This window comes from Bradysia coprophila, unplaced genomic scaffold (assembly GCF_014529535.1).
Source record: "Bradysia coprophila strain Holo2 unplaced genomic scaffold, BU_Bcop_v1 contig_138, whole genome shotgun sequence".
In the NCBI taxonomy this organism is placed as follows: Eukaryota; Metazoa; Arthropoda; class Insecta; order Diptera; family Sciaridae; genus Bradysia; species Bradysia coprophila.
In genome coordinates, this window is record NW_023503409.1 from 9,219,079 (window position 1) to 9,246,671 (window position 27,593).

Below are 27,593 nucleotides of genomic sequence, written 5' to 3' on the forward strand. Positions count from 1 at the left end.
ACATAAGGAGCACGTAAGTGATAAGAACCAGTGATCATTTTCGGGAAAACGTTTTCCACATTTTCTTGAAATTTTCCACATTTTCATAGGTTTTTCTTATTTTTGGAAAAATGTATTCTACAAATCGGCTCCACCAAAAGAACTTCCATTTTATTGGAGAGTCATGCTTTTTTGGGCGAAAAATGAAAATTCAACAACTTTATCCCAATATTTTTTGTAGTATAGTTCATACACCATCGATACAATAAAGATTTCATCACTTTTGGCGCACAATTTCAATGATCGGTTCAACTCCGAATCGGTAAATAACTTCATGTTTGTAGACATCACCAGGATTCACAATTACACTCGGGAAGTTTTTCTGAAAATGAAAATCCGTTTTTAGTTCGGCGAGAAAATCTGACAACCGCAAAATTCTTACATGATTCACTGCATCTGGATAAATTTGGGTCTCTAGCGCGAATCCACCGTGTTTATAATATTGAACTCCACCCTTTCCATTCAATGGCTTACCACCGTTCGGAGCTGTTGATGCTGGTGTCTTGCCACTCGGATAAATCTGTTAAGAATACGGTTTCACTAATCAAAATGTTCGAATAGAAACTGTTTTTCCTGTTTTTACTTTATTGTCTGGATCGGGCATGAAATTACCAGTGTAAAATTGAACACCCGGCTGATCGCTATAAATTTCCATAGTCCTTCCTGACTGTTCATGTGATACACTAGAAGTAAATAGGACATTTAACTGTAACATTTTGTCCTTCTCACGTAACCGTACTATCGGTCTGACTGGAATTTGCTAAAATAATTTCGTCTTACCCAGCAACGAATGTAAGTTTCTGCTCCGTAGCCTTTGCAACGCAATAATTATCGTCAAATCCTACCTCAGGTAAATTGGCAAGAGCTTTACCCAAATTTTGACGAACTCTAAGATCGAATGGAGTACCGGAAACGTTCCTTATTTCTCCAGTTGGTATGGATGCAGCATCAGTTACCGTATATTTATCAGCGTTTAGAGCAACAAAATGATTGTAAAGTCCTTGATGTCCAGCACCATGTCCTGCTAAATTGAAGTAGGAATGATTCGTTAAATTGATGGGCGTTGGTTTGGAACTGGTAGCAATGAACGACACTTTAAAGTCATTATCTTCGGTTAGTTGGAAAGTGACGGATGTCAACACAGTTCCTGGGTATCCTTCATAGCCATCATCACTCACATGGCTCATAATGACCTGCATAAATCACGAGCAATGCACTAATGTTGGTAAATTAAATGTTTTCATATCAAACCTTATCACCGTCGATAAAAGCCGACCAGTTAAATTTATCAAAGCCAATAAAACCGCCATGCAAAGTGTTCTCGCCATTATTTTTAGCCAAACGATATTCGGATCCGTTCAAACTGAATTTGGCTTGACCGATGCGATTGCAGACCCTTCCGATTGTAGCTCCAAAATATGGATTCGTTGAAGTGAGGTATCCTACAGATAAAATGTTAACGGTCAATTTCGGACGATTATCTACGTGCCAATGAATAAATGATTTACCAGTCATATTATCGAAACCGAGAGCAATGTCTGCGAACACTCCATTTCGATCAGGAATATTGACGGTTGTAATTGTTGCTCCATAAGTGATGACCTGAAGAGAATTACATTTTTTTGGTCTAACAAAAATTTAACTCGATTCCCCCTCATCAACTCATCACCCATCAGATAAATGGTAAGTCCAAATCTATTAGTTCTGAAATACGGAACAATTTCTCATCAAACCAACACATACTTGCTACTATCTAACATTAATTTTTTTCAAATATTCTTCTCTGCCTACCTACTGATGGTTTTGCACACAAATACATAAAGTTCATCTAAAAATAGTACAAGATAGGCCACGTTCAAACATAAAATTTTGCATGAAATGTAGCGGTCATTAGGACGATCGTGTTTCATTTTTTATATGTAGGCATGGCCTACACTTTTCGGGTAACATTTCTTTTAGGTTACCTACGTCTTATCCTAACCATTCAACATTCTGTTTATTCATTGACCGCACCCAAATCGCTTAATTGACGAAAAGGGAACCTGAAAAGCTGCTTTTGAACTTTGTAAATTCGTGGCAAATTCGTCTGTGATAATTATCAAATAGCCGAATGCCGCAAAAGGACCTTTACCATTTTAGCATCTCAACGTTAGCATAGATTTGTGTACCTGAACGGTTACGCCGTTTAGATTGGAAAAGGTGAATCTCCTGACGATTTCTGTCTCGGACTTAGACGGTTGACTAGTGCGTCCAAATTCATCTTCAACAATTTGCACCATTTTATTACGAGCAAAAGCAATCAAATTTTCTATCACTTGGATCGTATATGCAAAGCTGTACACGTAAACAACGCGAACAACAACTGAACTGTTTTGATGACTGAACGTTGTTTATATAATATACCTAACATTGGTTGTGTTTGAATGAATATTCATTCACACTTCAGTTTCATTTGATTTCCCTGCCAATTAAACGATGTTGTACGAGCGATAAAAGCAACGTTGTTATCAGAATGTGTGCAGCATTATAATATACAACCTCAGTACCTAGAAGTGAAGTTATGATGATTCATTAAACACTTTTTAAGCAATGAAGGATCAAATAAGATCAACCTTTTGACCGGATTTATTGAGCCTTGAATTCACTGCATGTGCAAGCAAACAAGCTAACATCTTTAACCTTTCACACATGGTAAGCATATAAGCAATTTTACTATCGGATCTATTACTTCATTTGATCCAAGTATATTTTCCATTGATTGGTTTCAAATCTTTTACTTCATTTGTTTTAAACATGTCTTTTTGCTATATATGAACGAATTAGATAGAGCTTGTTGTTTATTTCTGAAGTAACAGATGATAGCCGTCTGTAACAAATTAGCATGTCGATAGTCCAATATACTAGTATGATGGAGATAATCATTATAACTGTTAACTCAACTCACAGTCTTACGTTAACTATTTTGCTGACCTTCCAGCCCACTGTTAGCGAGTATGTCTCAATTCTACGAAACACTCTAAACCTATGATGACGGAAACTACAAATGATTCTCCACAACGATTTTCTCCGCATATTTTGTTTTGTTGTGTGCTTGTAACATTGGTCGTTTTGGTGGTTAGAATTGTTGTCGGTTGATAAAATGCAAATAATTTTGATTGTGGAACATTCCGTAGTTAAAAAAAGAAACAAATTCTCGAATCGTTATGGTGGCACTGGTCATGTCAACTGTGTGTATTACATTAATTGAGGAATATTTTGATGATAAACCGTTTGTGACTTGAAGAAAAGTATTCAGAGTTGTCATATACGAGGTGTGAAATTTCTTTAGAATGAAATATAAGGAAAATAAGAGGTATAAAGAGGGATGTCCAGCAACAATTTTACTTTTACTTTTACTAAAAAGTAACAACTTACAGGACCCCTTAAGTAGAACCTGACTTGATAGTGGAGTCAATATGTGGCAATTTTACTGCATGTTTTGCAGAATGAGATAACACAATTGATAACTTGAAGTGGATTGCAAGCTTTATTGATATGTAGATAATACAGCAAATAAGTCATTTAACTTAGCCTGCCGCAGCCCCAACCGTCATGACATGTGTTACTTAACCCAGACACTTGACGAAACGTGTTCTCACTCACATCATTCAACACCAAACTTATAGACGAAATTGTGTCTATATACGTCGCCCGGAAGAACAATGATGCTGGGGAAATTAGCCTGAAATGAGGAAATTTTTGGGTCTTCCACTCCTGTTGAAAAATGAAAAATTTCTCACATGATTCACCGAATCTGGATACTTCTGTGTTTCAAGTGCAAATCCAGCATGCTTTTGATATTGGGCGCCGCCTTTGCCAGCAATTGGTTGATTCACATTGACAGCCTTCGGTTCTGCTGTCTTCCCTTTCGGATAGATCTACGAAAATATCGGTTAAAAACTGTACGCTGAAGTGTGCTGAGCTTTTTACGTTATTCTCAGGGTCAGGCATGAAATTTGAAGTATAAAATTGTACTCCGGGTTGATCGCTATATACTTCCATGGATCTGCCAGTTTTTTCGTGCACAAGTCTAAAATGACGAAAAGTTATTTGGCTGGGAAGCGATGCCAGAAAGTAAGACTATGAGTGACAAATCACCTTGCAACAAAAGTCAACTGTTGTTCTGTCCCTTGGGTGACACAGTAATTATTGTCGAATCCAAGCTTAGGCAGATTGACCAAGGCGGCACCCAAATTCTGACGAATTCTCAAATCAAAGGGAGTACCAGCAACAGAATGAATTTCACCTGTAGATACAGCTGTGTCATCAGTCACCGTGTACTTATCAGCATTTAATGCAATTGAGTGGTTGTACAGTTCTTCATAGCCAGCGCCATGACCAGCTAAGTTATAGTAGGAATGGTTTGTCAAGTTGATGGGAGTCGGTTTAGAAGTAGTGGCAGTAAAGGACACTTTAAATTCATCGCTGTCTGTTAGCTCGTAGGTGACAGATGTTAGTACCGTTCCTGGATAACCCTCGAAACCATCATCGTTCACAAGAGTCATAACAACCTATCAAATTTATGGTGTTCATAAAGCGGGTTTATTAAATTGGAATTGCATAAAACGAACCCTATCTCCATTTACAACAGCCGACCAATTAAACTTATCAAAACCAATATTTCCACCATGCAAGTGATTAGGTGGTCTATTTTGGGCCAAATTATATTCTTTTCCATGAAGCGTAAATTTGCCTTCGCGTGTTCGGTTGCATACCCTACCGATTGTAGCCCCGAAATATGGATTGTTCGCCGAAAGGTAGCCTAAGACCGTTTTCATGAGCATAAGCTTATTCATTGTTGGTAAATATTACTGACCATTCATGCCATCAAAACCAAGAGCAATGTCTTCAACGATTCCATTTCTATCTGGGATTTTAATCGACGTTATCGCCGCTCCGTATGTAATGACCTGCAAAAGTTTCGGTAATGTTGATGAGAACCATTTGAAACACAGCGGATACCACCATAACACCGTCAGTAAACACAACTTTTGATGTAAACCTGCACCTATAAAAATTTTGTCCAGCTCAGCTGTAGTCGTTGTACGAATGTACTGTACAAATTCGGGACAAGTACATTATGTTAACGTAGCAGTAATATTTACAGTACAGCTGTATCAATGTGCAGTTGGGCGAACATTGGTTGTCTCATCGAAAAATAAAAGTTGTACAGAAAATATTATTCAGAGTTCATAAATTTTCATCTTTAAACTATTTAGTACGTTTATTTACGTCAACTTATTTAAAAAAAAAAAAAACTGCCGTCCGTGCGCGATTCGAACTCGGGACCTCCGACACTCCAGTCCACCACCTTACCCATGTCCCAACTCAGTACTTGTGTTTGGAAGACATTATGGGAAAGCTATCTTATAACATCGTACGTCTCCACTGTACTGTCTTGCTGAACATTAATGTTCAGTTGATCAGTATTGTGAAATTGAACTTTAAAAGTTCTCGTATTTTAATACTGTTGTGTGGTAATGTAATTTCCAAATGTTCAAGAAGGAAGTTTTTTTTCTGTAAATTATTTGTTAGGAAATTGTAAGACTTAAGTCTTCTTCTCCTATTCTATAATTCTAAGAATAAATATTTTGAAAGAAAAAGTTAAGTTTCCGGCAGATGGGCTTTTGTCACATACTATTTAGACACCCAACAGTCTGACAGAAGCTTATTAAAATTAAGGGTAGCAACATAGTCAATTTTACTAATACGTCATTACTGTCTCGCTCAAAAGCGGTTAAAACGCAACTAGTACTACACATGTGTACGTCAAATTTGTTATCCTTTGTTTGCAGACTACAGTTTTTTCATTTCATGATTTTGTATGCGAATGAAAACTAAAAGTGAGAAATTTTTCTTAGTAAAAGCTGTTTATTCATTTTTTTTGAGCAAACTGTTTGAAAATGTGTTAAGAATCGATTGCGTGGATTTACTTAATCAGTGCCTTTTTCTCACAAGCATCGAGGCTGAGTTCTTTCGCCGGCTACATTTATGACAAAATTCGTGGAATAACGTGTGCTCCTTAAGTGCTAACTTTCGAACAGAAGAGAAAGATTGATATTTACGAATGTCAAAAAATAGGTTTATAGTGTAACAAAATCATTTACCAAGTCATTTATTAAAAAAATTTCTTGAGCCTTCATTATTCAAATACGTTATTATTCAAAACTTGAATTTCTGAATTTAGTAGGGGGCATTTCGTCAAAAAAAGTGATTTGCCTTCCTATGGATTTTATAAAAAATGTTTTGATGGGATTATTTTGAGTATTATTAGTAGTCAAAAAAACACTAATTAGAAAAATTCAAGGTCAACAAGGTTTTTTTAACAAACAAAATTTCACCCGCCAATATAAAATCAGCGGTACAATATAATACAATACAATACAATACAATACAATACAATATAATACAATATAATACTTTCGCGTACTTTGTTAACGTAGGTACTAGATTCGAAAAAACGATTCTTCTTCTTCTTCTACATATACGTCGGTTCTTTATTCGTATGTACAAATGCACGCATGAATGAAGAACCGACGTATAGAAGAAGAAGAAGAATCGTCATTAAGTGCATCTTGTACTTACGTTAACAAAGCTCGCTAACGTTCATATTTCGGATTCCACGTAAGTGTCGCGTTATTTAATTAATTTTATATTTTATATACAATCTCTGTTGAAAATCATGGAATGTCGCCGAAGAAACGGATTGTTTATATTGTACCGCCGATTTTATATTCGCGGTCGAAATTTTGTTTGTTAAAAAAACCTTGTTGATCCGCGACCTAAAAAATTTCTAATTAGTGTTTTTTTGGCTACTAATAATAATACTCAAAATAATCCCATCAAAACATTTTCGCTAATAATTTAGGATGGCTAGACACCAAATGCCCCTCTACTAATTACAAATAGTTCCTAAATTGTCTCGAAAGTTCGTGCATGGAAGTATGGAAGTTTTCACGACCACTACATTCAAACTGGCATTCATTCAGCTAGTTAGTGTACATTGTCCATCTGAATGGTACTTTGAATCTGTCACAAATCATGTACTGCTCTGCTGTACAAATTCGGGACAAGTACATTTGTTAACGTAGCAGTATATTTGTTAACGTAACAGAACAGTAGTACATCTTAGCTGTACATAGTACTGTCATTACGTTCAAAATTCAGCAATTACGTACAATATACTGATATGCTGAAAACTAATGTTCAGCTGTGTAGTAAAAAGAACTGCACGGGTACCATACCCAAATATTTTTTTTATAGGTGTGGTAACTTAACCGAAAGCTTTTCTGAAAGCTTTCATTCGAAGGTTGCTTCTATGACGAGTATCATGAAAGTTATGTATATGTCTTTAAGATTGTGTTGTTGCTACAAACAAAACATGTTCATTCACTTCTGCATTGTCGATCACGTCGTATCAATTTTCTTGTGTACAAAATGTATTTTTTCTCATTATACCCCAAACACTTCTGAACCAAACCTCTTATCTTAACGATTCAAGATAAAAAGATAACCGGCAATCATAAATACCATGAGAGCTATCATACGACTTATTGGATTGAAATTTGATTAACCTTTCACAGAGGGCAAAGCATATCATCAACAGAATCATCATGTCTCATAAGTCTCTTGGTTCAAGAATTTTCAGTAGATTGATGCAAAATCTTTTACTAACATTTGTTGTAACATTCACTTTGATTTTCACTAACACCATATCTCAACGCTCGTTATTTGTCTTAGCTTAGCAATCATAACATATAGGACATATTCAAATATGAAAGTTATAGGGTGCAGTAATGCTATCGTATATACCTGAGCTGTCACACCATTTGCATTGGCAAACGTAAATCTTTTCACAATTTCCGGGACTGTTGACGACGGCAGTTTTGTAACACCGAACTCGTCCTCAGTTATTTTCACCATTTTAGTATATTGCTACCGAACACAATAAATTGGTTGGAATTGTTTAAAGAATTATCTACGACTATACTCAAACTAAGCAATTTATTGCCCGAATAGTCTTTAAATATATATCGGTTCATAACAATTTGATAAACTCCGACTCATTGTACAGTTAAATATTAGGTTACCCTGCCGATGAATTGAGTCTACCTCTATGGTGTTGACGGTCAAAAAAAAAAAGCTTAAATCTTAAAGACGTGGTGGGTAAATTTTGATTGAGTCATCGTGTTTACAACTTCAATGTGAACATGAGCTTTAAGCTCACACATTTGATGTTTCATAATATGTAAAATTGACTATTGACTATTCAAAGATTTGGTGTTCAGTTACGATCAGGGAAAATTTTTTGGGAAATTTACTTGCCAAAAACTCCCAAATTTTGCTAAAATTTGGGAAAAATTTATAGAAAATTTGCTAACGACAAGGTATGGCAAACATTGCAACTATTCAGCAAATTTTGAAAGTTTTTAGCAAAGAATCATAAAACTTACTAACATATTTCTGGCCAAGACATTCTTTAAATCGATTTTTCACCATGAAGCCATGATGGCTCATTTTTGGTCAAATGGAGAAAAATGTAGACCACAACCAGATCTACAATTTTTTCCATTTGGCAAAAATTAACCATCATGGCTTCATGGTGAAAAATCGATTTAAAGAATGTCTTGGCCAGAAATATGTCAGTAAGTTTTATGATTCTTTAAAAAATAAATTTCCCAAAAACAGATGACCTCAGTTGCCATTAATGCAGTAATTCAGAATTGCAGTATCAGTCACTCTTGTGTAGTTTTTTTTTATTAACTTGTTACAGACGGCAAGCACATGATGACCAATATTATTATCGGGTCTATTACTTCCATCAATCAAAGTATCTTCAATCGGTTGATTTCAAATCTTGTACTTCAATTATTTTACCATGCACTTTTCTATACAAGTGACCATATTAACCAGAGCTTGTCATTATTTTTGTCGTCGAAATCGATAACAGATGAATAGCCGTATGTGACACGTTAACAAATGTAAAATTGATTTACATCATCATTCGATGAGGTATAGATCAACAATCGACAGATATATCACTAATGTAATCCGTGTATCAACCTCTTAAGCGATTTGACTAAAATCATTCAGAGACTCAGTGACTTAATTGCTATCTGATGTGTCTGGAGTGTGGCTATGAGGTGATTAGGTGAAACTTAAACTCCTACGTGTATTATAGTGACGTCACAACATCAAATGAATACGATCAAAGCCTTTACACAACTTCTACCGCCGGTCGGGGCGTGCAATGATTTTTTTTTGCTATAATTATTTAAAAACCCTAGTATTGCATAGTATGTAAATTCCCCTGTCATACATTGAGATATTGGTTGAATATCAAAAATTCACCACGTTTGACTTGATTTAATATTGGTCAGTGGATATCACAAAGCGAACAAAAAAATCTGAAAATTCTAAAGCTGAGAAGTTCCCTGATGAATTTCTACAATATTTGTCTCTATCTGTGTAGCCAGTCTGTTGAGTGCTTCCAAGGAAGTTCTTTATGAAAAACGCCAGTTCTCAATTCACATAATGAGTTTTTGGGTTTTCGATCATTTTTGATTTAATCCATGATGGTGGAGATACAAACCCACTCAATGTCAGATTCCGTCGGTAACTGTATTCGAAGGGAATATTTTAAAAATGAATAAGTTCGATTAATTGAATGTCGGAAGTTTATGTTTTACCAACGTTTCGATTGGTATAAATGGATTAAACTTTGTTTGCAAATCAGATGAATTAGAGCGCAGCAACAGTCTCCGCACATGTACCAGCAGTCGGACATTTATTGTTCTTTCATTCATAAAAAAGTTTATACGAAGACCATAAATATTTCCAAGTCTTTATATTGCACTGTTCGGAAAATGAAACGCTCACTGTTCATCGTTTATATACATTTATTAGTTTTTAAATTTATATTTAGAGCACTCGTAGTACACATTTAATTTAAATATTTTTCTTATTAATTAGTGATATGTTCGAAAGTTTTATTAATTGTCTTTTGGTTTTAAAAAGCTTAACGGAATAAATCTGGGTTTCTGTTTTCAATAAATTCATCTTTTCATCATCAAACGCATGTAAAATACACAAAATACATGAAATTACATGCTAGAATCAATTATATCATAGCTAACAGAGAGGGATTCTTTTGAAAAACAGCCTACCGAAATCGGACGCATTTTCTATTGGAATTTTTTATATGTGCCTAGAAAGGACTTCGACCCTATAAGCCAAAACCACTTTCAAAAAAATTCTTTCAAGGCCCAAAAGCACATACATTTACCTGTCAAATGACACCCTACACGACCATGTACGTTTTGTGTACCTCGAGAAATTTCAGTAAGAACAGTGTAAGCCTTCGGTTGAAAACTTCAACTGCACATATTTCAGTGTCGATGAATTTTAAAACCATCAAGTCCCTATTCGGCTCAATAGTACATGTGACTACCTTTCTAATGACACCCCACACGACCCTGTACGGCTCGTGTAACTGGAGAAATTTTTGTAAGAAAATTGCAATTTTTCGGTTTTTGCTCACCTTTCAACAGCCACACAAGCTTCGAAGAATTTTTTTGAAAGTGGTCTTGGCTTATAGGGTCGAAGTCCTTTCTAGGCACATATAAAAATTTCCAATAGAAAATGCGTACGATTTCGGTAGGCTGTTTTTCAAAAGAATCCCTCAGAAGCTCAATATTTTAACAACCGAAAAAAAAACATCAATTAGTCTAGATCTAGAGGAACGGCAACCGAATACACATAATGTTGTAATAAGAATTTGACTATGAAATTTAACAACTGAAAATTTCAAACATGTTTGCAATAAACAGCCAGTAAAATTTATATAATTTTTAAGCGGCAAGTACAAAATACTAAAAAAAAACAAAACAGAAACTTTTGAAGCCAACACGATTTGATATATAAACTACGATATTTCAATATTTTTTTATGTTTTTTTGATTTTTTTTTTTAAATTTTTATTTTTATATAAATTTCACAAACACAACCCACTGACATCGAATACCATAACGAATTCAAAGCAAAAGGACGAAACAGAAAATAATTGAATTTCACAGAACTTTATTCGTGCTGATTAAGTAACAGTGAATTCACAAAATTGGATTTTCTATTTTTATTTTTAAGTTAAACTTTTTATGTCAACATTATCACAAAACTTTTATCTAATTTCTTTTTTTCATCTTCATATCTTTTTAAATAAAATAAAAAGGTTTTTGGCCCGGTACATAATTTGTTGTCAGATATGTTTCTTTACTTTGTCAAATATTTCCTTTTTTTAAATCGGCTGGTTAACGGTTTAATAATATTCCTTCGAATTAATGATGATATGCAAAATTGATTTCTAATCATTTTTTTTGGTTTTTTGTTTTTTTTTAAATTTTATTCCTATGCTTAAATTATCTTTTTTTTTAATTTAATTTTTGTGTTTTATATGCAATATGAAAAATTGTAAATGTTTCACTTTTAATTATTTTAATAAATGGTTAAGAAACTGCATTGAATTTTGGTATCAATTGGTTTTGTTTTTATTTAAAAAAAAATTTCGTTGCTCCTTAACTTGCTTTTGTTCGGGAGATGCATTCTGTAGAAAAGACAGTAATTGACCCAGATATCTTGCATGCAATAGAAAATTGTTTTAACGATACAATCTAACAAGATTTTGACTGGTTGAGATTAGAGTTAGAAAGCTTCCAGCTATTCATCTGTTATCAATAACGACGACAAATTACGTTGTTGAAAAATCGAAGTACAAGATTTAAAATCAACAGATGAAAAATATATGGCGACTACAGTCGGCAAATCAATTGTATATACCTCATAGAATGCTGTGCAGAATTGTTTTAATCTCACACCAGGAAACATCTCTGGAGGCATTTCTACTCTACCTGGGTTCTGATTTATTCAATGAAAAGTCCGGGTATTTATACGTTATCGAATTCACAGCATTGTATGATGTATTTACAATTGATTGGCCGACTATGGTCGTCATAAATACTTTGATCGATGGAAGTAATAGACCCGATACTGGTCACAGCAAATCAAAAATTAAGTTTATCATTAGTTCGTCATTGGACTAAAAATACATGTTGACTATGAGATATACTGACCACATGCCTAATCTGTCCCTATAGGACAAAATTGAATTTGAAATTACGGCGACAAAAACAATGGCAAGCTCTGGATAATAAGGTTTGTTATATAAAAATCCTTTGATCGATGGAAGTAATAGACCCGACAATAATACTGGTCACATGAATGCCGTCTGCAGCAGGTTAAAGGAAAAATGGATTCCTCGAAAATGTCCTCATTCAAAACCTCACGCAGACGACAAGCATATCACCAACAAAAATATCTAATCTGTTACTTCTTCTGATCCAAACATTATTAACAGTTTGAGGGAAAATCTATTACTTCAATTTTTTTAACATTCATTTTTCTACATGTTATAAGTCTAGCCAGAGTTCAACTCTTATTTTGTCCTCGATGTTGATGACAGATGACAGATGACATTGCCGTCTACTATTTGCAATAGATGCAACAAATGTAATAAATGCAAAATGTAGAACTGTATTCGGGTATGGAGATAATGCCATCTTCACGAAGTCTAGTCAAAACAAGGTAACTATAAAATGTATTTTCCATTCATACACTTAACAATGTTATTTGTTTGACAATGGTTCTCTATTTCCCAATTAGACCAAGGCTGTATGCTTGGGGAGGTCACGCAGATGGAGATACGCGGGTGGCACATACAAAATTTGACACACCCCAAAAAAAAAATGAAATTTCGGATGTATGTTAAAATCGCTCAATTTCTACGAGTAACGTGTAGAAAGTACGTTTTGTATGTACAATTTACGGATGAGTAAACCATTGGCTTTATTTCGTTTTTGGGCGATTAAAACGTAGAACTTTTTTTGGGTGCAGTTTCATACATTTTCGCAACAAGTGACGAAAAGTAGGACTTTCGGTTGCCTTTATTGCGAAAAACATTGTATACAACTCGATGATAAATGCTTTTTTAGGCACACGATGTGTATTGTCACTCGGTTGTATAAATAACTATATTATGCCAGATGGATTCTTAAATTTGACAACTTCAGCCTTGAATTAGACGCAGGTGCCGCGTCGGTCTGCTTTTTTTAATTTTCCTTTACTAGGGTGGGAAAATGGACTTTCCGTCCCTAGGAAAAAGTCTTTCCCTCATACGTGAAGGAAAACGTCACTCCCTTGTTTGTATAGTAATATACTATTTAAATGACGCTTCAGTTCAGTGTTGTAATTCGACGTCAATTTATCAATCTTTTCTACAGAATGAACTCAATTTTGTTTATTTATTTCATTTTCATTTTATTAGTTTTTATTCCGCGTTATGCGGAAGAAAACCATTCGAATTTTAACGTGTCAATTTAAGCTGAATTTTAGAATTACCTTTTTTTGATCGAATTATTTTTTCGTTTTTCTTTTTATTTAAATTGTGTTAGATGATTAAACTGGATCTTTAATGTGATAATCATGCTCTTTTTAGATTCAAAAATATATTTTAAATTTTCTTAACGAATTTCGTGTGTAACAAAATGGTTTCCATGAGTACATTCAAAACAATTTTCGGAAGCTTTTTAGATGGAATCATTTTCATTTAGATTTTTTAAATCACTCAATTAATTGAAACGGAACAATTGGCAACTAACTACCTCACTAACTAATTAACATTACATCCTGAATCGGTATAGAGTACGGTTGAGTATAACTGTTTGGCTAAAATTTATTTTATTTTTTTCAAACGAAGATTGCCAACTCTGATCAATATTCATAGACTCATTTTATAAAACATTTAAAGGCAGTTCCAGCCGAAACAGGAAACTGACCCTCAATAAGGCTTCTAACAAGGTAATTGAATTGAGTTAAAACAAAAAACAAAAATGGCTAAAGCATCAAAGCATTTTAGGTTTATTCAGCAACATTATGAAAACCTTCCACGAGTAACATACGAGTAAATTTAGTATATGAGTCAAATTCAACCATGTCAGTATCCTAACCATGCATAATTTGTCAAATGCATAGATTCTGCGCTAAGTGTGCCGCATATAACAATTATTGCGGTTTACGCACTAGTTCTTGACTGTCAGTGTCAGTGCGAGCCGCGAGTGATTTCAGCAACACGCCGTATTCGTATGTATTCGTACCATTTCGATACATATTTCGAAGAACATTAAGAAATCATTATGGTGCTCTAACATAAAGATTCATCGCTATGCTGCTTCGGATTTTTGTTAACTACGAAGCACATTTAATAATCAAATCTCAAAAAGGTTTTCATTCACTTTACGAAATACCGGTAATCAACTTCAGTTTTTAATTGAATCTGCTGTCGTTGATAAGGGTTCGTAAATTACAAAACAGTGATCGCAGGTGCTGCGTATCCTTTTTGCAGTGACTATTTTTGCGAAACGATTTTCCCACATTTTCCCAAATTTTTACAAAAATATTTTTTTGTGATAAATTAAGGAAAATCTAAGAAAATATGGGAAAATTGAAGAAAACCTGCCTTTTTTCCGATCAGGTTTTGATTTCTTCTTACAAACCTGAACTTGAGCTGTAGTGCAGGTTCAGGAAACCTATTAACCTGAACTGACGAATTTCTTCTTGCATTGTACTAAGTCATGCTCAAGTCAAAACCAGGTTCGGTTGATCCTGAACTAAAACAAGTATAACCAATTCCGATACTCGTTCCGAGCACTATCCATTCACCTATAACTCCTACTTGTAGCATCCGACATTTTTCTCTTACAACAAAGTTCAGACAGCGCATGCAGTAAGCATGTTAAAAAGCTGTTGTGAGCCTTTAGAAACGATAAGTAAAAATTAAATAAAAAATTTCCGTCAAAAGTTGACCCTAATTCGCTACATTGATTGTAATGATTAAAAAAGTTGATATGTTTTCGTATGGTGATCAGGTATTAGCTTCATTTGCCACTTGCGCGTATACGAAATGAAAAAACTTGTATAAACGCAACGGATTGAATTTTACTTCGTAGTGATCGTAAGATTTTTTCATACATTTTTCTCACGATTTGTATTAATTCTAAAATCTTAAATATTAACATCAAAATAGAGATTTTTGTTTGTGAAAGATTTTCTAAAGTTTATAGAATTTACAATAAGGATAGTTTAACCGAATAACAAAATGTTTCCTAAGTAATAAATTCACTAAATTATGTGATTTTGTTCGTACTAATAAAATGTTGTTGCCACTAAATTTTTGTGTTTTTTTAATTAAGTTAATTGATTGATAGATGAGAATAATGTCAACGAAATTCATACCATTCAACACTGTGGATGGCAGGGCTTGTTTGTGGGAATTTAAATTCCGAAAAAATCAGAACAACTCCGAAAAAATTCTAAAAACTCCGAAAAATTTCAAAAATTCTGAAAAAATGTTGAAACTTTAATGCTTTTTCCGTTTTTTTTTCTGAATTCCCAGAATTTTTAGAATAAAAATTCCTAAAAATAAGCCTTGATGGATGGATAGTAGTAGCAATGATGTATGATTATGCACAGGGAATTTCTTTTGACAAAAAACCTCCATATAGAATTCATATAATCGTTTTTCTTCAGTAATTTTTAATATTTGTACGCATCAAAATTATATAAAATAAATTATTTAGTTCATACCCATGTCTTAAATGTAAATAATTTTCCACTTTTTTTGTTTGTTGTAATTAATATAATTTTCTAATTTTACTTTTTCTCTTCAATAATGTACTTAAACCTATAGATCACATTCATTGTTTTTTTTTCATTTTTAATTTTTAATTTACTCGTAAATTTCTGTAATTTCTTTCTTCTTCAAATGATTAGCAATGTGTATAACATACTTGATATGTATATTGAATTTTCTTAGTCTCTCTTAATGATATGCTTTTCCAGTTACTTAGATAAATTTCCTTAAAACTATTTCCTTCTTCTTCTTCTTCTTTTTGATATGTTTACGATAACGAATTTTGTTTCCATTTTTTTTTTTGTCAATTATGATATGTTTTGAGTTTCTTTTTCATTTTAATAAATTTTTATAAAATATCCTAATCGATATTCCATTTTGGTTTGAATATATTGCTTTTCATAAAAATGAGTATAATTTCCTTTAATGGCGTCGCGGGGAGAGTAGAACTGAATCGTTAGATGAATAAACAAAAAAAAAAAAAATTACCGCGCCAGTCAGCTAATTTTGAATGACAATGACTCTCATTTAAAAAACTAGTTTCATTCAAATAGTTTGTTCGGCTTATAAGCAAGTTAAGATGTCAGAGACAGAAAGTCTTATTTTTGATGGAGTGTTGTGGCTAAACGTCTACAAATTAAACAGGTACGCAATGTCCTTGAAACTAGATAAGACCAGGTTACAGCTTTGTATAGATATTTTAAGTGCACGTTTGACCAGTCCTAAGAGTTTAAGTTTACCGAATAGAGCGGACGAAAAAGTATTTTCATTGAATCATCTGTGAATAAAAGCTGTCCATAAAGAGTGAATTAAAACCTGTCACATACAGCTATTCATCTGTTACCGATAACGACGACAAAAATAATGGCAAGCTGTGGGTAATGTGATCCTTTATACTGGGTATTTATAAGTACTAAAATGCACGTTAAAAACACTGAAGTACAAGATTTGAAATCCACCGATTAAAAATACTTTGATCGATGGAAGTAATAGACCAGATAATAATACCGGTCATATGCTCGCCGTCTGTAACAGGTTAAAACCAGTCAAGAGGAGTAGTTAATTGCGTGGAATCATAGACTGCCACTACCATATGGTACATAAGCCGGCTCCTTTATCAAACCATATTTGCCCTCCTCCTTGTCAAGTTAAGCAAACGCAAATAAAACCCAGAATTTCAAGTTTTTACACCCGCTTGTGTGTTTGGTCTGTTGAACCTGAAAGGACTTGTAACAAAAAGTTTTCAGTGTTTCAACGACAGGAAGTGGACAGTTTATGTGTAAGTTAAACATGACCCCTTTCGCAATAATGCTACAATGTTCTGCCTTTGCAAGAGAAATAAAATTACGGACTTTGAATGAGCTCTGTATCATATTACCGACTACTGCGAAAGTAGTTTCGGTTTACAGACATTCTCGTTTACATCATCGTTGTTTGTAAACTTAGTTTTCTTTTAGAATGATTTTTTCCAAGACCTGGTTTGTTAATAGATTAATCTGATTGGTGTGGGAGGAAAATCGAATTGAAGAGAGTTTCTGAAGGTGAGTCGATTTTAAGTTTTTTTTTTTGTTCATCATCTTTTCTTCATTAGCTTACCGGTTCGGACCATTTTTTTAAGAAACATAAAATTCTATAAGACAATTTCAGGAATATGTAATTTTCGTCTATTCTTACTCTTCCGGCCATCCTAAATCTTCACCAATTAATTCATAGAACTTCTGGTTGTGTTCAGCAAAAAATTTCCGTAATTTCGATATCACAAGCGGATCGACACGTGGATGTTTTCGTCCTTTCGTTTCGCGCAAACACTTATCAACTGTATCATTTCGCAGACAGTAAAATCCTTTCGTTTCGTTGAAATAAAAATTGTGGCTACCAATCCGATGTTCAATGCCTGTCACACGAATTGGAAAGTTAAAATGTGTCGGTAAATGGTCATAGCTTAGATGGCTGTCCACCTCCGACGCAACTTACCCAAAAACGTTTCGATTCGCTTCAGTTGGGAAAGGGGATCATCGATCAACTGATCACCGTTGACGATCATTATTTGTTCCCTTGGAAATACTTCGAGCCATCGGTGCAGATGAAGATGATACATTGATATAGCTAACGGACGATATAAGTGATTTACTGTGCCATTTGGAAGAACAGCCAATTCCTCAAAGGATCTACACAAATTTTGCAATAAATTTAGTTTTTGTTTCGACAGTGATGCAGTCAAGCAATATTTTTTACTTGGAAACAACCGACGGTTGTGGAAGAGCAGCAGTGGCAGCATGGCTACGCAATTGTGTGTAGTCTGATATTGCTCGCGTAACCGGTTCGCGTACGATTAATAGCAGTTTGATGGTAGCGTTCATAGCACGTACTCGTTCTGGTGTCTGTAACGAAACAATGGAGAAAGGAAATGGTCAAGTGAAAAATTGGCACCGGCAGGAGAATGATATTGTCGTTGTCACATTAAAAATTATTGAATTTAAATCAGATTTCCATTTAAACTGATCAAATTACGGAAAATTTTCAAAACCTCATTCGAGGTGACATCGAGAACAAATAATTTAGCGTAGAAATTATTTCCACTTTAAAACCATCGCTTCCGTTCCGAATTCCCATTGAATAGGTGGTGTTCGTTATACCATTAACAGCATAACATCGGCACAGTTTAATGTATCGGCATATACGACATTTTCAGGAAATTATCGACTATTTCATTATTTGCTCTTTAATTCGAGTACTATTTCACTCTATACGTATATATACACTACACTACACACTACACATCTATGTCCGATCCGTTTGAATTGTCACAGTTACATGTTCAGTTCACGTATATTATTATGTACTTTATCAATGGATTTGAAAACATTTTCCTATCAAATTATGAATGGATGTCGACAATGGTACGTGTTCACCAAATAATGTAAAGACACTGACGTATATGACGTAAATGTATATAACTGTTCGGTTCTATCAGTAACACGTTTGAATGGAATGAATAAAGTGAAGATAACATAGTTCGGCTATTACCGTATACGACTATTAAGGAAGGATTTCATTTGGTAGATGAAATAAGTCTCATAGCCCAGCCACGATGAAAGAATATGCGATTAGTGGCCACTACTGTTAGATTTTATTTATGATTACCATCGACCTCATTGACTACATTATTGATTGTAGAACTGTGGTGGGAGCACGCTTTGTCCGAGGCTCCGTCACACATAATGGTATTTTCAGGTCTGATACACCCATTGCCATCATGTGTACTGTAAAACCGAATAATTGAGTTAAACACAATTTCCAGTAAATTAAATTAAAGATTTGAAATCTTCCACTCTGCAGTCATCGAATAGATGGTGTCACGTGCCAGGGAATAGTATACGTATACGCTCAGAGCCGAAGGAATTTTTATATTAAATCTGGAAGAACACACGCGCCATCATCGATGTGTGTAATGCAATCACATGCGAAAATTTCAATTTGTTGAAACGAGAGGAATTTTCTCATGTCAGCTATATATGCGAGAAACACCGAATCGGTTTAATTTCAATTCATTTTGTATTTGCCATCTCGTGACGTCGTTCACGTTAAATTTGATATTCATGTTTCTCGAAGTGAAAGCTTTCTGTGTGTGCAAAGGAAAATTAAAAGTTTCTCAATCAATAATTCCGATTGAAAAATGATTGACCTTTTTTCGTATGCAGACGGTGTGCCGGCAATAATAGTATATTCACTTTCTGTCTTCAATGGCTTCAAAGAGCAGACGTCATGGTGGAGAAGAATATTATTTGCTTTGTTAAATAAATGGATGGTGTCATTGGTGTCGAGCCGGTTATTGTTTATTTATTGTATTGGTGATAGGACTTTCCAAAATAGAAAAAAAACCCTAGAAACCGACCGTTACAACAAACGTAAATGTCAACGATCTTTCCGCGAGACACAAATTATCTGAAATTAATATTTTCGTATCAATGGTCAATGACGTCGGACGATGAGCTGATGAAACATGCTGGTCAGTCCCGTAAAAGAACCCATCCATTCGAAAGAAATGCGAGACCACAACCAGGTATAGTGAAAAAAACTAAAATGAAAAACTGAAACGAAAAACAGATGGAACCAACAAATGGATTGCGTTTTATCGCTCCGGTTATGTCTTACACTACGCTCTTAATATTTCAATTTTGTGAACGTCGTTAGTAATCCAAAGAACGGGTGAAGTAGTAAAAAAGGGATGGCACGTACTTTTAACCTAGGTCAACATTACACACTCTATTCATTGCTATTCAATTCACACTTTCTCACACGTCTTAAAAAAAACCATTTCTTAAGTTAATATTTTTCATGTTTAAAAGGTTTGAAAGTGGCGGAACCTCAGGCCCGGACTGGCTCAAAAAAGCCCTTCGGGGAAAAGTCACAAGCCCCTTTTTCCAATTAGGTCCTCGATTCGTATTACCGGTTAATATTGTGTAACTTACACAGTGTAAGTGAATCACACAGTTCCGCCACATCACACGGACAATTTGGACATTTGCCTATTGCGCAGTGATTTGGCGGTGCAAAATTCTAAAAGAAAAAAAACAGATTGGGGAAATAGCCCAGGGAAACATTTTCGAGTGGAATATAAAAATTTTGATTAGAAGAGGACTTTCTGTTATTTTTTTTCTTCGATTTCCAATAAAAATTTTCCTACTGAGGCCTTTCGTTCAACTTTTCTTTGTTGTCCAATCAAAATTTTCTTAGTGATGAGGCCTTTCTCTCAATTTTTAGACCCGTACGAAGTACTGGGGTCTTATAGGTTTACGCATACGTTTGTAACACGTCGAATTGGACTCCCTGAGTAAGGGGAAACCTATTGTGGTTGTCTAGAGATGCCAAATCCGCTAAAAAAAATGTCCGTCTGTCTGTCCGTCTGTCTGTCTGCACGATAACTTGAGTAAAACGCATCCGATTTTGAAAATTCTTTTTTTTCCCGTTTGGTAATGTCAAAAGACAGGCTAAGCTCGAAGATGAGTGATTTTGGATCGACCCCTCCCGAGCTGTGGCCCAATAAGTGCTTTACGGTTTTTCGAAGATATCTCCGGACATTTAAACGTTAAACTTGTAAGTGATACGTCAAATAAAAGATATTTACAATACCGATCGACAAAAAAAAAGTTTTTGGAAATCGGATGACCGACTCGTGAGTTAGACCCCTTGGTGTGGAACAGGCACAGGGCGGCAAGCAGTTTTTGCTTGTAGGTCGGCCACATTTGAACATATTTCGTCTGTTTTAGCTTTATTAGATTGGTATTGACCGTGCCAATCAGGGAAAAAAAATTTATGAAATTATGTTTTCCGGAGCGTGAGCTAGGTCTCTTGAAGTGAGCTCTTATCTGACTACTCGGAAGTACAGTGAACGTGGTGTATTTTGAGAATATCTCGAGTAAATTTTGACCGAATTTCATGAATTTTTTTTTGTTTGAAAGGTATTAACGAATGTAAAGCGTCGGTACTATTTCCGGTCTCCTAACAAAATGGCTGCCGGCGGCCATATTGGATTTTAGTAAAACGATATAAAGTGGGAAAAATGATGCTTAGAGAGTTTCTGTTAACATGGAAATAATGTGTTAAGTGTGAGGGGTTTCAGGGATTCCATATATGGACATCTATATATACCTATATACAGCTATATTGAGCTATATACAGGCATATAGAGCTATATAATAGCGTATTCCTCTGTGAAATGTTTATTTACAGTGAAATATAGGTAAATATAGCGGTATATAGCTGTTTAAATTGGAATTTATGAAATTTGACTTCGTACGGGGCTGTCTATATTGCCTCCGGCAATTTAATTGTATATGATAACAAGGCAAAGGGTGGATAATGTAAGTGATTTTAAAGGGAGAATATTTTTTCAGCAGAGAAGAAAATGAAGTAAGAGAAATGAAGAGTTTCACATTAAAGGCTTTTGATACGAATAGGTGTTTCGTACGGGTCGGCGTTAGCTATGTTTGTTTTTGTTTTCCAGTCAAAATTTTTCTACTGTGGCCTTTCTGTTAATTTTTTCATTGAATTGGAAATATGTAAAAAATTAAGAGAAAGGCCTTAACAGAAAAATTTTGATTGGAAATCAAAGAAAAAGTTGAGAAAGAAAGGCCTCAGTGAAAAATTTCGATTGGAAATCAATGAAAAATTAACAGAAAGGCCTCAGTGGAAAAATTTCGATTGGAAATCGAAGAAAAAATTAAAAGAAAGGTAATAAGAAAATTTTCGATTGGAAAACAAAGATAAATTGAGAGAAAAGCCTCAGTAAGAAAATTTAGATTGGAAATTAAAGATTTTGTCTATGTTGTCTAAAATGGGCTTCATTTGTTTCAACAATTGTTAAAATTTAAAGCAGCCCTGCCGGGACTTCGCCCGACTAAGGCAAAAAACCCCGTCGGGAGTCGCCCGAACGCCCAGTATGGCCAGTCTGGGCCTGCGGAACCTTAAATTTAGTTAAAGAGGAAGTGGTGTGCAGTGCATATTAGTGTCATGCAAGTTGGTGTGGTGACAAAGTTCCATTTCTGGTGTATGCGACTGTGATAATCGAAGACCATTTTCCCTGATTCACACAAGCTACACAAGCTCTCGGTCTAAGTCTAAGACCCTGTAGTCTATTATGCCATCATTTCCATGTAATTTCAAATTATTTTCTCAATTTTCCCAGAAAATATGCACAGCACTTTGGAGGCTTCAGATTTGGTGAGTCTATTCCATGAACTTGCCTTATTTGATGAACAGAACGAGAAAATAAACGGAAAAGATATAATTCGCCAGGAGTGTATTGATCGAATCGAAAAGTTATACAAGCCAGCGCTAATGGAAGGGGTAAATATGAATATAATGTTCATGATGGGAGTTGATTGAAAAACTAATAAAATGACGTGTTTACGCAGAACGCACATCAAGTGTGTATGAATAAACGATGGAATAATATTGATGTATCGAAAAATACACGACATGTCGATGACTATAAGTGCAGAACAAACGAAAACTTTGAAAAGGTTCGATAATTGAAAATTCATGAGAGATGTTTATTTAAGTTAAATAAAACTTTTACGTCCGCAGGACCAATGGCCGAGCAACGAGAACTTATTGATTGAGAATGATGCTGACACACATTTTCGTGAAGCGGTGCTAAAACACTGCTCCGACGAATTACTGCTTCCTTTCAGTGACTTTGAAGACATTGTTATGGGTCTAGCAGTCAGTTGTTTCGGAGAAGCATTTTCATTTAATGAAAGTTTATGCAAAAGTTTGTGTGAATACATAAATGAAATGTCGAAGAAACCGGTTGGAAATGTCCAATTTGATGAAGGCAGTGAATATGACTCCGACAGTTGTACGGGCATCTTTAACACTCAGAAGAGAAAACGTCGAAAGATAATGTCGGCATGTCTATCATTTGAATAAGAAGAAACTACATTGCAAATGCGACTTTACCAAATTGTCAGTTTAAATTCTCAAGCTTATCCGATGAATAAGAAATTGTGTTTAAAGCGAATGTGTTCTACACGTAATATAATTGACTCAATCTGCATGGATGATGGATATGGCTTACCCTGTTGTCAAAGTTCAGAATGTATGTGGGTGAGAATTATTGAAGCTTGTATACAGTGTGAGCTCCAGTCATGCGATGTTTTATTACATCATCTCTGCTCAAACCTCTTGTCGACCCAACAAACTTTATTTCGAATTGCTCTTGATGTCAGTAATGAATGTGCTAGCAAAACCACAATTATACCGCGTATTCATAACGCGTATAAATCGGAACTAAAACAAGTAACGAGTTGACTATCCACCCATACATCAATATTCATATATTACAATCAACAAATCGCCCTCGCCCTCGAATGTAATCCATTTCTAGGAGGGATATAATATGCAACGATAACGATAATATTATCATACTACAACCATCATGCACTAGCCGTTTCAATGCAGACAAAGGCATATTTAAAACAAACTCATTATCCTCAAAAAAAAATAAAAACTTTTTCTCGAATTATTCGCGGAAGGGATTGCATTTTTCACTGTTGAACGAATTTTTTTTTTTTTTTTAGAAATTCATTGCATGTTTGGAACACATTTTCAATGTAATTTGCCGAAATGAGTAAAATTGAACTTCGCCTTAAAAAAATATCTGTAGCAGTGTAGTGTTAGTGTACACAAGTGTATATAGTACACGATAATTTGTTTAGCAAGCAGATGGGCTCGCACAAAAAACCCCGAACTGATGTACCGAAAATAATAACTGATTTGTTGCAATTTTGTGCATTGTGCAATCCCCATATTGTAAACGCCATCAAATGCGATGTGCTGCATACAAATCACAATTTTCAACCTAATAAATGCAAAGTTTTCGCAAAGTTTTCTCGACCGAACATTTCTTCGAGAAGCACAAAGATGATATTGAGTCTTTTACATAAGATTATATGGTGTTTGTAAGTTGTAACACACAAAAGGTGATTGTCCTGACGTAAACTTTGCTATTTTTCCCTCTTTTCGTATGCATTGAGTTCGAGATTTATATGGTGCAAAGTGTATATAGACTTTAGACGAAGTGTACTACGTACTTTATGTACATATTGCAAGAAAATGCACAGACATGAAAAGGCTTTAGGGTTCGGTGTAAGATATTTTTATGTGTTGAAGAACTTAAGAGAAGAAAAAGTTAAAACTTCTTCGTTAATTTAAAGAAGCAAGACAAGAAATATTGTGCTGCCCCTTGAAAATGAAATTTCTTACAGGAAAACGAGACGAGGAACATTTTTTTCTATCTAATCTCGTTTATTGGATAAGAAGATAAGGGTTTTGGGTGGATAATTTGGGAGTGAGAAAAATAAACATTAAAAATTGAGGACATGAGAAAAGACGACAAGTTTCAGGGACGGCGATTAGTGTATGTATCGATCAGTGGTCACGTGTCATGACTGAAAAGACATTTTATACAGAAGTTAATCAGAAATACCGAAACTTTGTAACTGTTGGTCACGTGCGTTGGCAAATTTCTGAGGGAAAATTCCACGAACTATTTCCGTCCTTCTCCGAAAAATGAATCGGAAATAGTATATTTCAACATACCCCAATACACACAAGATGTGTGTGCACGCGCGGGCGAAGCCCAAGCGAAAACACACATCGAGTGTGTATTGGGGTATTTTGAAAGATATTTTTCTGTAATAGTGAGAGTGTGTTGGTGCTTTCCTTCCCAACCGTTACTTTCCTTCTCGACCGTTTACTTTCCCTACCGACCGATTCATATCATAGCTCACCAATACACTCTCACGTATACAGAAAAAATATTTTCTCAGAAATAGTCCCTGGTTACGTGCAACATAACCAAATAGTCGACAACATTCGGATCGTTTTAATTCCATTTAAGCGCATAAATACACAATTCCAATACAAATTTTGAAATGGGAAAATTTTCAATTAAAATTAAAATGAAATTAACTCCACAACAAAAACAGCCAGCGCTGGGGAAAAGAATGTTTTTTCAAATTCGAATTTTTGTGTTGTTCTCTGATTAAATGTTCTACGGTCTGTTAAGTAGCGTTTAGTGGTGGCAAAAGTCTTTTCTTGCATCCGTTCATTTTTTTTTGTGGAAATTGATGTGAAACATGTAAAACGTCATTTTATGGTAATTCATTTCGGGAAACAATACATTGCACCACCAAGGACAAAATGTGTGGTATGGTGGTATGTCGGTAATCCAAATACATAAAATTTTTATTCGCTTTGAAGTTAATGCCATGTTACGTGACTGTGATAAATGTTGTGGGATTTTTTTTTCCTTCAAGGAATAGTAATTGACAGTAACTTCAACGTTGAAAATGTTGGAAAAGGAACATTTTCTCGGAATTTATTTTTTTCCAATAAATTTTAGTTTATCCATTGAAGCGATGGCACACAAGTCGAATAAATTTTATTCTCAAACTTATCGAAAAATATAAAAAACTATCGAAAAGAACTAAGTGAACTCAAAAAAAATAAAATTTTGCCTGTAAAAAAACCGTCTACTCACCTCCGGCATCACGAAATAGCTCGGGCTCTTTTCGATGGTAATTTGTCCGCGAAATGAATGTGGCATCTTTTTCCGGTACCTTTTATTGAAATTGATTTTGTTACAATTTTACTATCAATCATATCGACTATAGGGTATTCAAAAGATAGAAATTACCATTCCAAACCGCGATTGTAATTTTCATCTCGATCAAAGAAATGAATTTCACCAGCTGCCTTCTGAATTCGTGGATGTAAATAAAGCATTTCCAGAAGAGCCCTGGTGCCGCATTTTCTTATTCCAATTATTAGCGTCTGCACAACGATAAATAATCAAATTAAATTAAATTTTCCCTACAAAGTTCTCCATAAAGTTTACCTGTGGAAGTCGTCTACTTGTTTTCGGAAAATGCACCCGATTCGGAAAAACAATCGGATGATGCAATAATCCCGAATTGCTTAATCTACTTGTGAGTATCGATATTCTATTTTCGGATGCAGTGGATGCAGCCTGGAAATTATTTTCGTTTACATTTAATTTCCCACATTTCCGCTCGTCATCAACATCAATCGAAATAACCTTACCTGAATACTGTACACTGCACTGTCGTACAATACATGGAAAGTCAGGAAAAGGGATATCAGCATAACAGTTAGAAATAGTGCTGCTAATTTAGGTCGCGATACGCCTACCACCAAGACACACTCGGAATGTAAAGATTCCGGCCCTACAGGCCTCATCGCCGCGATTGGTAACCATCTGGAATGAGAAATATCAATGAAGTAAGTCAGTGCACTTCTAGTCAGATCAATTAACTTTAATCCGTCAGGAAAATCAAAAATTTGTATTAATTTTTTTGATTCATTCGATTCGTTGACTTATTTTAAGACAAAAGTTGTTCAACGATATATGGAAAAAACGCATTTTAGGTGGCTAAAAGTGAAATCAAAACTCACAACATTTTCTGTTTTAAAAAACGCCGAAACACTGTGTCAACAAAATGTATCGACTTTTTTTTAGTACGGCTATGGTATCGCTTTATATTCATGACATTTCAATTTATATTTGTATACGTGTATTGGTGTTAGCAACTTACTGCCTGCTGACAGTCTGCTGACAGTTTCCTAGACAGCATTAACAAAAATGTCGTTTCGTTTGATTCGAGAGTGAGAAATAATTTAGAAATGAATTTATAAAAAAATTCGTTCGTTTTAAATTGTTTCTAATGATGCGAATATTTTTTATTTTGGTTGTAGAACCAAAATAAATTTTAAAAAAAATTTCATTTTCCCGACGGATTTTCGTATAGTCCATACACTACACGCATTGGAGCTAAATAAATCCAATTTTTTAGGAGAACTTTTCGAGAGTCAGGGTCAGGGATCAGGGACTAAACTAAGGAACATCGCAGGTGGGCATTTTCCCACCTGCGCCCCTCTAATTCCCACCTGCGAATCTAAATTTACCCACAAGAAAAATTATAATTATCTGACTTAAAATAATGAGAAGAATCTAATTTTAATAAAAGTTTTGCCTGCGGCGCATTGAACATATCTAGAAAATGATAATGGCTGATAAAACTCCGTAAAAGATGCAAACCTAGCAAAATCTGGCTCTTATTCTTTAAAATAAGATATCAACGTTTGAACGTGAATTTCTGTACACAAGTTTGAAATATCGACCACTAAACCCGTGGATTGCAGTTTTCAAATAAGGGAATTATATTTACACTAACAGTAGTAGTATTTT

General features: G+C 34.7%; 4 protein-coding genes and 1 long non-coding RNA gene across 5 annotated transcripts in view; 1 reads left to right on the forward strand and 4 right to left on the reverse strand.

Annotated features, from left to right (window-relative positions):
* Window positions 1-228: 228 nt before the first annotated feature.
* Window positions 229-2,418, reverse strand: LOC119073982 (galactose mutarotase-like). The gene is made up of 7 exons (XM_037179893.1): window positions 2,208-2,418; window positions 1,548-1,641; window positions 1,291-1,481; window positions 820-1,232; window positions 623-722; window positions 422-559; window positions 229-361 (listed from the first exon to the last, which is right to left on the reverse strand). The coding sequence occupies exons 1-7, from the start codon at window positions 2,316-2,318 to the stop codon at window positions 257-259; spliced, it is 1,152 nt and encodes a 383-aa protein (XP_037035788.1). The 5' UTR covers window positions 2,319-2,418; the 3' UTR covers window positions 229-256.
* A 1,124-nt stretch (window positions 2,419-3,542) lies between these two features.
* Window positions 3,543-8,082, reverse strand: LOC119073984 (galactose mutarotase-like). The gene is made up of 7 exons (XM_037179895.1): window positions 7,891-8,082; window positions 4,895-4,988; window positions 4,650-4,840; window positions 4,177-4,589; window positions 4,009-4,108; window positions 3,819-3,956; window positions 3,543-3,760 (listed from the first exon to the last, which is right to left on the reverse strand). The coding sequence occupies exons 1-7, from the start codon at window positions 7,999-8,001 to the stop codon at window positions 3,683-3,685; spliced, it is 1,125 nt and encodes a 374-aa protein (XP_037035790.1). The 5' UTR covers window positions 8,002-8,082; the 3' UTR covers window positions 3,543-3,682.
* A 3,424-nt stretch (window positions 8,083-11,506) lies between these two features.
* On the reverse strand, window positions 11,507-11,789 carry LOC119073989. Its single transcript, XR_005087128.1, has 2 exons — window positions 11,742-11,789; window positions 11,507-11,708 (listed from the first exon to the last, which is right to left on the reverse strand). It is a non-coding gene; the product is annotated as an uncharacterized LOC119073989 (long non-coding RNA).
* A 4,152-nt stretch (window positions 11,790-15,941) lies between these two features.
* The window catches only part of LOC119073983 (heparan sulfate glucosamine 3-O-sulfotransferase 1), a 55,436-nt gene continuing 43,784 nt past the window's right edge, over window positions 15,942-27,593 (reverse strand). The window contains exons 3-9 of the mRNA XM_037179894.1: window positions 26,429-26,603; window positions 26,223-26,354; window positions 26,022-26,158; window positions 25,866-25,944; window positions 18,053-18,198; window positions 17,792-17,985; window positions 15,942-17,711 (exon numbers count right to left, since the gene is read on the reverse strand). Of these exons, the coding sequence (XP_037035789.1) occupies window positions 17,488-17,711; window positions 17,792-17,985; window positions 18,053-18,198; window positions 25,866-25,944; window positions 26,022-26,158; window positions 26,223-26,354; window positions 26,429-26,603 (1,087 nt within the window). The 3' untranslated portion in view covers window positions 15,942-17,487. The remainder of the gene's footprint in view (window positions 17,712-17,791; window positions 17,986-18,052; window positions 18,199-25,865; window positions 25,945-26,021; window positions 26,159-26,222; window positions 26,355-26,428; window positions 26,604-27,593) is intronic.
* Window positions 19,729-23,300, forward strand: LOC119073986. Its single transcript, XM_037179898.1, has 4 exons — window positions 19,729-19,880; window positions 22,506-22,666; window positions 22,735-22,842; window positions 22,907-23,300. Exons 1-4 carry the CDS (start codon window positions 19,730-19,732, stop codon window positions 23,249-23,251), a joined length of 765 nt encoding a protein of 254 aa, XP_037035793.1. The 5' UTR covers window position 19,729; the 3' UTR covers window positions 23,252-23,300.